This window comes from Vombatus ursinus, unplaced genomic scaffold (genome assembly GCF_900497805.2).
Source record: "Vombatus ursinus unplaced genomic scaffold, bare-nosed wombat genome assembly UNPS02006874.1, whole genome shotgun sequence".
Lineage (NCBI taxonomy): Eukaryota > Metazoa > Chordata > Mammalia > Diprotodontia > Vombatidae > Vombatus > Vombatus ursinus.
Genome location: NW_020946652.1, coordinates 10,689,607 through 10,700,201, shown reverse-complemented (window position 1 = coordinate 10,700,201; position 10,595 = coordinate 10,689,607). Strand labels below are relative to the sequence as shown.

The 10,595-nt window shown below is 53.2% G+C and overlaps 1 protein-coding gene across 3 annotated transcripts in view; it reads right to left on the bottom strand.

Moving 5' to 3' along the window:
- DYNC1I1 (dynein cytoplasmic 1 intermediate chain 1) overlaps positions 1 to 10,595 on the bottom strand; it is a 187,890-nt gene that overhangs the window by 36,527 nt on the left and 140,768 nt on the right. For all 3 annotated transcript variants that reach the window (XM_027848896.1, XM_027848895.1, XM_027848897.1), the window contains 3 exons: positions 10,188 to 10,301; positions 8,896 to 9,029; positions 6,436 to 6,580 (listed from right to left, as the gene is read on the bottom strand). In XM_027848896.1, coding sequence (XP_027704697.1) covers positions 6,436 to 6,580; positions 8,896 to 9,029; positions 10,188 to 10,301 — 393 coding nt within the window. The remainder of the gene's footprint in view (positions 1 to 6,435; positions 6,581 to 8,895; positions 9,030 to 10,187; positions 10,302 to 10,595) is intronic.

Sequence of the window (10,595 nt, the reverse complement as noted above, 5' to 3'; positions counted from 1 at the left end):
TATCTATCTATCTATCTATCTATCTATCTATCTATCTATCTATCTATTTATCTGGTTCTTGGATTTTCCCTCCATGAGTAGAGCTTACTGATATATGGGTGGTATTCAACTCCTCCATTCATTTCCAAAAGAAACATTCAGTTTCTTTGGAATGTGGCATACCCTTCTAGAGCCATATTAATAATAGCTAGAAGTTATACAGAACTTCAGGTTTGCAAAGTGCTTTACTAATACCATTTCATTTCATTTCTCTAACCCTGAGATGTAGGGTTTATTATCCCCATTTTACAGATGAAGTAACTAAGGCAGACCAAAGTTAAATGACTTGCCCAGGGTCACCCTGCTAGGAAGTTATCTGAGGCCATATTTGAATTTGTCTTCCTGACTCCAGACTCAGTGATCTGAGTGCTGTGGTGCTCCCTTCATATTATAATCATAGGAAACCACACCAAATCTCAATGATAAATATAAAGTCAAATTTAACTCCCTGTGTGAGTATCTCTAATTTATCATATTTGCTATCCACATTGAGTACTTTTTTAAATGCAGTAATCACCCCATTTTACAGATGAGGAAAATCTCCTCAGAGAGAAGAACACAATAATAAATGTTTATGTTTGGACTTGAACCCAGAGTTCCGGGCTGCCAGATCAGGGTTCATTATGGTAGTGCGTCAGGACTCCCTCTCATCAAAGTGCGCACCCCTCTAAAACATAATTTTTGTAAAGGTTCCCTTGTTGTGCCCCCTTTAACACTTGCCCCTGGGAAGGGGTTCACATTGCCTATCCTTGGGTCCAGCTTTACCACCGGGAACAGCCCAAGTCCATTGGAGCCATGATTCCAACTCACAGGCTGCTCGAGGGCACAGTGGGTTCTGGCTCACCTGAGTCACCCATGTGGGCACCTCTCCCCCAGCTCCTCTCCAGGCCTGGCTCAGCCCCATTTAACCTAGAAATGGAAAGTGGCAAGGATGGAGACGGGAGAGGATGGGAAGGAAGGCAGGAAGGGCTGTCCACCTCAAGCCCCGGCCCAGTGTGCAGCTTCCCTCTTGGACCCCGGGTGAGCCTCGGGGTCCATGGGAAGGGTGTGGCTGCAGCGGAGGCCAGGATGCTGCCCGCTCTGTGCTTGCCCTCTCTCAAGCCCTGCTGGAGGTGGAGCTGGGGAGGCAGATACAAAATGCCAGACTCTGGGTCTGGCTCATCCGATGCCTCCGTCAGCGTCCTCCTCATCGTGGCAGGGAGGGGACCCCAAGCTCTCAAAGGCTGAAGCAGCAAAGATGAACTCGGGCGGGTGGCCCACAGGATGGCACTTGAAAAGAGTTTTCACAAATTAAGTGATTCCTCTTTAACTCAACCGCAAGTTTTGGTCTTGCCATATTCTAAAAATAAGGTTTTAAATTGGATCAGAATCTTTTCAGGCTCAGAAATATTTCCTAGAATCTTACTTTGCCTCTTTCCCAATGGCCATATTGGGGCACAGGCTCCTGACTTTCTCCAATTTTTCTGATCCCTCCCACTGTAGAAAGGGGTGGGGCCAATGCTGTCCTGCAACCTTTTTTCCATGCTCTAAAGTCCTTCCTCAGAGAGGGAGTGAAGGGAGAACACCACCATGCCTGTCCAGCCCAGCTTTTACCTTCACTGGGGTATCTGAGGTCTCCATCAAAGAAATTTTGTCACTGGAAGAGCAATAGTGCTTTTTAGTGACCCCTGCTTGGGAACTGGAGCAGCTATTTGGCAACCTGATGACCACAGGGAGCCCTGTGGTCTTCTAGGGCATGTTTATAAGACAGAAGAGAAAACTCCCAGGACTTGAAAATAACTGAGCGCTGTCTGCTTGTGGGGATCCCTAGGGGCACAAACGACACCATGGAAGATGTCAGTCTTAAACTGGAACCCACAGGGACACAAGCTATGGTTTTCTAGTCATCATCCGTTGACGGCAAGGTGTGCAGAAGAGAAAATGAGCTGGGAAGTAAACGGCTAAGAAGGTGGGGTCTGAGAGCAGGATTTGGCTTCTGGACAATGGCTCAAAATATAAAGGAGATGAATCCCTGGCTCCAGATGGAGTCTACCCCAAAAGGGGAGGCCTTTGGTGTGAAGGTGTCTTAGAAATCGACCAGAAACTAAAAAGGACAGAGAAGACAGATTGAATCCCCCAAGAGGAAGCCATGGAGAGTACATGGGAGAGTGGAAAGCAAAAGAACAAGAAAGGAGCTGGTAGCCTTCCCTCAAGGATCTCTGCATGAATGGCCACAGCTTAAGCCACAAGCAAGAGGATCCCCTCACAGTTATCACTGAGTCTTGGGGGGGGGGTGGCCATCACAGGCATACCTCATTCCCAAGGAGCAGGATCCTGAAAAGGGGGTGAGGTAGTATGCTCATGTCAGGAAATCCAGGACCCAGAGCGTGGTGGAGAAGGTTAGGTGAAAGGTAATAGAGGGAGACACAGAAGGGATTTTGTCATTGGAGAAGGAGCTAGATGAGGAGTTTGGGTAACCAATCCCAAGTTTAGCTAAGAGGCAAAATGTGGCACAGATGGGTGACTTCAGTTATCTAGGCATTGACTGGAGCGCGCTCTCTGTGTGTCTCCTTTCGCTCTCTCCCTCCCTCGGTGTAATGTCTCTGTCTCTGTCTCTCCCTCCCAAAAGCAAATCAGCTAATAACTTCTTGACTTACCTTGGAGATACTGAATCCGAAGAAGACAAAACTGATGGGGGCACTTCAATTCAATAAACATTTATTAAGCACCTACTATGTGCCAGACCCTGAGCTAATTTCTGGAGGTATTAATGGTAAGGAAGACAGTCTCTGCCCTCTAGGAGCTTACAATCTAATGGCGGGGGGAGGGGGGTGGGGGGGTGGGAGGCGATACACCCAAAGAAGCTGAAAGAGGGCTCCCACCAAAGGGCCCTGAGCCAGTGACACGGAGCAGAACTTCGCTTCTGGAACGCGCGGTGACCTGTAGCCCTCTGAGCTCTCAATCAAGACAGGTCTTCGGAGAAGCTTACTGCCCTACCCTCCAGGCCCCCAGGCCCCCAGGCCCCCAGACCCCCAGGCCTCCAGTGCCGAGTGGGCTTGCACGGTGGCGTGAGATCTGGGGTGATGGGTGATCATAGCCCAGGGGAGGTAGGACACCAAGTAGAGCCACGAAAGGAAGATGAAGGCAGAGCTCCCCTGAAAGAGGAAGTAACTTGTTCTGTTTAGTCCAAGAGGGACAGGGCAGGGGCCGTGCTGTTAAATATTTAACAACTGGCTCTCCGGAAGAAAAAATGTGCAAAAACATGCTTGAACGTTTGATCGGCAATACTGACATCTTATCCACCACCTTCCCAAGTCTGGACAATCAACAAAAGAATCTGTACCTTTGCTGATCTCAACTTGGGCTCTCTCAGGCTGGCTCGAGCTGGCTCCAGCACACCCTGGGTTGGGGATGTGATGCGGCTGCCGCCACTGGACGTCAGAAGAAGCCCCCCAAGGGGCAGGCACTGCCTCAGAAGGGGGTCGTTCTCCCGACCCCCATCCCCCGTGGAGTTTTTCGGGCTGAGGCTGAACATACACTCGTTGGGACGGCTGTGTAAGGGAGTCCCTCCAAGATACGGAAGGGCTGCTTGACCCCTGAGGGTCCATCTAACACTCCCACTGGACCGCCGCGAGCCAGCGCTCTCACTGTCGCTGTTTTACAGCTTAAGGGACCTGCCCAGCCCGCAAGGCAGACGGCGTTGGAAGCGCTGTTTGAACCCCCGTGTGGCTGACTCCCAGTCTGGAAGCACAACACCATGGCCATTCCCATCCCTAAAATTAGGTCAGTGAAAAGCCCCACCCTTTTCTAATGGCGGACCCCATTTGGTTCAGGCTCTGCGGCTCCCGTGACACCCGCGGTTGGAAGTGGGATGCCCTGATGCCCCCTGCACCCCCCTTCCTCTCTTAGCCAGGCGACCTCTCCACGTGCTGAGCCTTGCACCGACAGACGCAGAGGAAGCCCGTGGTGAGTTCACGGTCCAGCGCTGCCTCGCCCCAGGCAGGCCACTGCCTTTTTCTGGACTCAGTTTCTTCCTCTACAAAACTGGGGCAGATGTCTCTAGTCTCTGCCCAGCTGCATGAATCCGTCACTGGGCAGGAGTTAGGAATCAGAGCGGGAGAATATTAAGAAGGGAGGTGACAGCTTTGGTTTGTGTTGGGTCCGATTGTGGTAAACCACAGGGTGGGGCGCAGGGTTCCAAAACGGTAACCCGACCTTGAAGAGGCTCTGAGGCCGATGAGAATGAATAAGACCTGGGGAGCCACTGGAATGATGGGATCAGGAAGGACTTAGAAGAAAGTCAAGAGGGTCGGAAGCAGCGACAAGGACCAAGACTGGGGCTGAGGCCCTTCCTAGTGGCCTGGTGAAGTCCAGAAGAACGGGGAGGGCAACACGCATTTATCGAGCACCTATTGTTTTTCAAAGCAGAAGTTGTGACCTCCCCATTGAAGTGTGAAAATTCTCCTTAGGGAGACAAGACTGGGTGGGACACACTGAAAACAGCAGCAGAGGCCACAACGGAATTCTTCTGTTCATTTGAACTGGCTAAGGCAGGTGCACCCACTCCTGCGTCCCCAAACAGGGCAGCAGCTCCTTGATCAAAGGTCTCCCTGCTCCTTTGCGCTACTTCACTGCTGGGAATGAAGGAGCAGCAGGGAGCCTGGCACAATGGAGTCCCAAGGGACCCCAGTGAGCAGGGCCAGGGCTTCCCAACCTCATCCAGATGCCCCAGGGCTGCAAGAGGCTTTCCAAGGGGGCGCAGCAACATCAGTAAAGAGCTACAGCATCCTACTGACATTAGCTTATCTCTTCTATTTCTTACATAGACTTGCATGGTCAGCTCTAGAGATTCCCTTTCATACTGAGCAGGGCATATGGGCAGCCTCAGGGAAACCCGGTGGGGCCTGGGGACTGAGATAGGCTGGAAACCCTTGGCCTGGTCTAACCCACAAATGACTAAGACTTCCCGCCAACATCCCTAACAGAGGGAATGTCTCTGACCTGTGTCCTCCAGTGAGGAGATGTTGGGGAACCAAGGAGAAGATACTTGTAAGGCTGAGCACGGTGCCTTGGCACGTAGTAGGTGCTTAAGAACCGTGTTCCCTTCCCTTCCCAGTCCCTAGGCATCCCCTCCCCTTTCAGGATGCCTCTCGGTGATGTCTTTGATCAGCTCTCCTACCTAGCTGACTGGTCAGCTTGCTGGATCTTCATTCTGGTCATTGCCCCCTAAAAGCCAACAGCCCCCAGGGCTGGCTGCTGGGCCCTCTCCTCTTCCTTTGCACCATTTCACTGGCTGACCTCATCAGCTCCCGTGGATTCACCACCATCTCTCTGCTGATGCTTCTTCAGTCTGCTTACCCAGCCCGAACTCTCTGTTGTTGGACAGGATGTCCCATAGACATCTTACACTCAGTGTGGCCAGAACAGAACTCATTCCTCCCAAGCTCTCTCCTCTTCTGAACTTCCCCATCACTGTTGAGACCACCATAACCTGTCCTCCAGGCTCACAACCTAGGACTCAGCCTGGACTCCTCACTCTCTCTCTCACCCTCTAGATCCAAGATGGTGCCAAGGCCTGTTGACTTTACCTTTGTTGCATCTTCTGAATATGCCCCCTTCTCTCCTCTGACACAGCCCCGACCCTGGTGCAGGCCCTCATCCCCTCACGCCTGGCCTGTTGAAGCAGCTGCTGGGGGGTCTGCGTGTCTCAGGTCTCTCCCCACTCCTGTCCTTTCTCCATTCATCCACTAAACTGATTTTCCTAAAACACAGGCTTGACCATGCCCCTCCCTGCTCAGTCAGCCCCTGTGACTCAAGAAGCTTTCATCCTCCCTTTCCCCGATTCTCATACCTCACTCCCTGCCCCCACATCCTCTTGGACCCAGTGCCCCAGCCTCATCTCTCAGCTCCAGGCACTCCCTCTGGCTGTCTCCCAGGCCTGGAGGGTTCTCCCTCCTCATCTCCCCTCCTGGCATGTTCTCCAGGAAGTCTTCCCCAGTCCTGCTTAATTCTAGTGTCTTTCGTCCAATGTCTGCCCCCCCATTTATCCTGTCTAGAGCTTGTTTGTACCACTGTCTTCCCCACTGGACTGAGGGCCTCCGCCTCCTCCTCATCCTCCTTTGGAGGGTCCGCCTTTCTATCTTGAGGGCTTAGCTCAGGGCCTGGTGCTTAGTAGGGGCTTAATAAATATTTGTGGGCCAACTGAGTGGCACCCTGTGAAGGGAATACTTGGCAATTAAGAGTCACAGAACAGATCTTGCCCTGGGAAAATCCAGCTGAGTCTGTTGCCCCCAGGGACACACAAGGATCCGTGGTGGCCTCCCACGTGGTTGGGATGCTACCAGGTAGAGCAGAGAGAGCCCAACGTGCCTGGCTTCCCTTGGCAGCGCGGCAAAGTTTCAGTCAGGGAATTCTTACCTTGGTGCTCCACAGTTTGACTGTCCAGTCGAATGACGAGGTGACGAAGAGGTGGGAAAAGTCAATGGGGCCCACAGCCATGTGGCAGTTGATTCCTGTCACTGGCCCTTGGTGTCCTTCGAAGACCTCCCCAATGCCAGCTTTGCTGCAGGGAGACCACAGGACACAAACTCAGCAAATGTCTTTAAAACCCAGATTTCCTTTGCAGTCAGACTTGTGTCTCCCCCTCAAAGCTGACCCCTGCCCTGTAGGTCAAAACACCTGCTTCCTCCCCTCCATGCTGGGCAAGATCTGGGAATGAGGTCTAGACAGAGAATGGCAGAGAGAAGGAGCAGTGGGTGCTGTTTAGTGAAGGGGCCTGGAGCATGGAAGAAGGAAGAAAGGGAAGGAGGAAGACAGGAAGGGAGGAAGAGGAGGGAGGAAGGGAGGAAGGAAGGAAAGGAGGGAAGGAGGAAGAAAGGAGGGAAAAGAGAGAGAGGAAGGAAGGAAGGAAGAAAAGAAAAATAGCAGCCTTTTCCTCTTAAAGAGAATGAGTTCATTTGGAAGCTGGCCAGGCACTAATTAAATGCCACCTATTGATAGAGCTCCAGGCACTCTGGCATTGATTCCAACCATCTCCTCTCCTGCCATCACATGTAATTAGAAGGAGCCTCAGAATGATGCCAAGAATAAGGCATCTCAAAACTCGATGTGCAGATCGTCCTGAACATGGCTTCCTTCCTACATCACTATTCAGAGGAGGGCTGCAGGCAGGTATTCAGGTGGGCATGGAGGCCACGCCCAGACAGTGCCAGGACCTGGGAACAGCGGCTCAGCCCAGCGTCACTTCCATTCTGTTTAATGAACATGAGGAATTGATCTCAGAGGTGACCCCTGGAGAAATGAGCCTTGCTCCTTCCAGGCCTGAAAAGATTTATAGGAAACAGGATCAAGAGCTCATTTAATTTATGGAGGGGGATTTGCACCGTCCCCACTGTAGGTGAAAAGGCGCTGTGCCAGGGCCCCAGCGGGGACTTACTTAAAAAGGACAGAACGGATCCTTCCCCAGGCAGCCAGTATTTGCCAGGGCTGGGAAGGCTGCCATGGGGAGGTGGGGGCTGGGATGAGGTTAACCAGGGCTGTCTGGAGCCCCTCTCCCTGCTGCTTTCCTCCCTCTCTCCTTTTTCTTCCCTCTTTTCCTCACTTTCAGTGCAGACCTAGCAAACGTTCTGGAAAAAGAAACAAGGGGGACCTTCTTTTTTCAAAGCCCAGATTAGCTTGGAGACTCTGACCATTCTGTGGTCCATTCATGGCCATTCAGTTCCCGAGTGGCTCAGCTCTCGTGGGCCTGTGGGCATGAGGCCCCAGGGGTCAGGGTGCTGTTTCTGATGCCGGAGTCTCGGCCTGGTATCTCCTTCGTGGGAGATCTGTGCAGACTCAGCCCCAGACTATTAGGGCAATGGGGCAAATCCCACCTGGTGCCACAGGCTGGAGGCTAGTGCAGAGAGCTGAGTCTGGAGTCAGGAAGCCCTGTGTTCAAATCCAGTCTCAGATGCTGACTAGTCTGCCTCAGTTTCCCCATCTGTAAAATGGGGATGATAATGACACCCCCTCCCAAGACTGCTGTGAAGATCAAAGGAGATCAGATTTGTAAAGTGCTTAGTTAGCTTAGCGCTAATAATGCTCGATTCCTTCCTTTCCCTTTCCCATTGAAGGTTTGGGTTGGGATATTTATCGCTGGACGATCCTCCATGAAAGTTCTGAGGGGGACTGAGCGCTGAGCAGTGAGTGCTGTGGCCTGCATCCTCACCACCCTATCCTGGGGGCCGGATTTCCCGGCGTCCTCCTCCGGTGACCTGGTGACTCACTGCAGGGTGTCTGTGACTGCTCCTTCCCCAGCCCCTCCCAGCAGCGCTGGCACCCCGGGGGTCAAGAGGAGGGCCACAGAGACGAGGTGAGAAGGACCCTCGAGTGGTCTGGGTGCTGTGCGGGTTGCTGGCCTCCAGGGGCTTCCACTCCATCTCCCTTCTCACTCAATCACCAACCAGAGGTGGGGATGATGCTTGTGTGTGGGAGGCCCCAGCCCCAAGGTCAGTGTGGGAGCTTAGCTGGGCTCACTCCTGGTGACTGAGTTCTCCTCCACTGAGGTCTCTGCAGCTTCCCCCCCACACACACAGCAGGGGTCCGCTGTGCTGGGCTCCTCCACCCTCCCTCACTCACACTTCCCAGACATCTTCCCAGGTGCCTTAGGTTTCCACCGGCCTGGAACTTACCAGTGAAAACCAGCCCAGGCACATGATGGGATTTACATGCCTTTCCAAGGAGGATCTTGAGAGCTAAGTGGCTCCCTAGCCCAACCTAATCCGGCTCCATTCTCCTTTTCTGAAATGCTTCAGAAAGACCTTCTAGAGACCGGGTGTCCACAGCTGGCTCTGCCTCAGAACACTCAATTATTGGAATGAGCGACAAAGAGAAAGTCACCTTCCGTGGCGGCAGGCTGTGTAGACCGTCCCCTCCTCGCTGCCCACCACGAAGTTGTTGACGTCCCCTGTTGGGAAGGCCATCCCCGTGACAGCCACAGGTTTTGATTTGTTGTACACCAGCTCCATGCTCTCCTGTCAAAACAGACAGTCGTCACACCTCCTGTCTGTCTACTGGCCAAGCGGGCACCCACCCCCTCCTGCTCCTCGCCCTTCACTCCCCCGAGTTCAAGGAAGCCACAGACTTACCCTGGAACTGCCCTCACAGCCATGCCCTCTTTTCCTACTAAGGGAATCTCACTTGTCACAGACCCAGTGCCCTCCTTTTACAGAGGGGGAAACTGAGGCCCAAAGAAGGGAAGCTATCCAGCTATCAGCCACAGCAACACATGGAAAGTGTGCTCACCAATGCTGCCACAAGGGGTGCTGTCCCCCTTCATGTAGTGATCTGCTGCCCAAGTGTGTGTGTGTGTGTGTGTGTGTGTGTGTGTGTGTGTGGTGTGGGTGTGGTGTGTATGGGTGTGGTGTGTGTGTGTATGTGGTGTGTGTGTATGTGGTGTGTGTGTGTAGTATGTGTGTGTGCGGTGTGTATGTGTGTGTGTGGTGTGTGTGTGTGGTATGTGGGTGTGTGGTGTGAGGGTGTGGGTGTGTGGTATGTGTGTGGGTGTGTGGTATGTGGGTGTATGTGGTGTGTGTGTGTGTGGTGTGTGTGGTATGTGTGTGTATGTGGGGTGTGTGTGTGTGGTGTATATGTGTGTGTGTATGGTGTGTGGTGTGTGTGTATGGTGTGTGTGTAGTATGTGTATGTGTGGTGTGTATGTGTGTGTGTGGTGTGTGTGTGTGTGTGGTATGTGGGTGTGCAGTGGGTGGGTGTGGGTGTGTGGTATGTGGGTGTGCGGTGTGTGGGTGTGTGTGGGTGTGGGGAGGGGGTGGGGAGGGAGCAGTCACAGGTACCCCACAGTGATCTCCATCTGTGAGGCTGGACTGCCCTCACTTCACCCTCTCTCCAAGAGGATCAACCTATTACATTGCTATATTAATGACTATTTACATCACATTACCGTACATCATTACCACTGATACATTTGTGACCATCAGTAAGTCACTGCTAGAGGAAAGCAAGGTGATCTGGGGTCTCCAGGAGGAGGAGGCTGGGAGATGGCCGGGCTGCAGCCTGGCTTACCTGCCTTCCCTTCCTTCTGCCCACCCCTTCTAGGGAGCTTCCTGTTGTGCTGGTCGGCCTGTCCGTCTTCCTGTCCCAGGGTCACGCTGCCTCAGGGCCAGAGCACTCACCTGCGGTGTGGAGAGCATGTCCAGGCTCCAAGAGCACAGCTTGCCATCCGTGGAGACGGTGATGAGGTTGTGAGCGTTCTGGGTGCCCACCACATTGACGCAGTAGACGGGGTGCTGTGGGCACAGAGACAGCAGGTGACAGGCAGGGCACCCCACAAAAGCCTGGGGAGGGTGCTCCCCATCTGGCTCCACCAGGGGTGCGAGATGGTAGATGGTTCCGATGCCCAGCCCCTCCCTAGTGAAGGTTCAAGCCCGGCTGCCAGCAGGGCAGGCCATAACCAGGACGGGTGATTTGGGCTCTGCACCAAGGCACAGAAATCCATCGGGGTGCTGTCCTACTACCGGTCCTTCAGCAGAACCAGGAAAGATCCCAACAAGAGCTAAGCTGAGCACTGTGTTAGAGTGGCA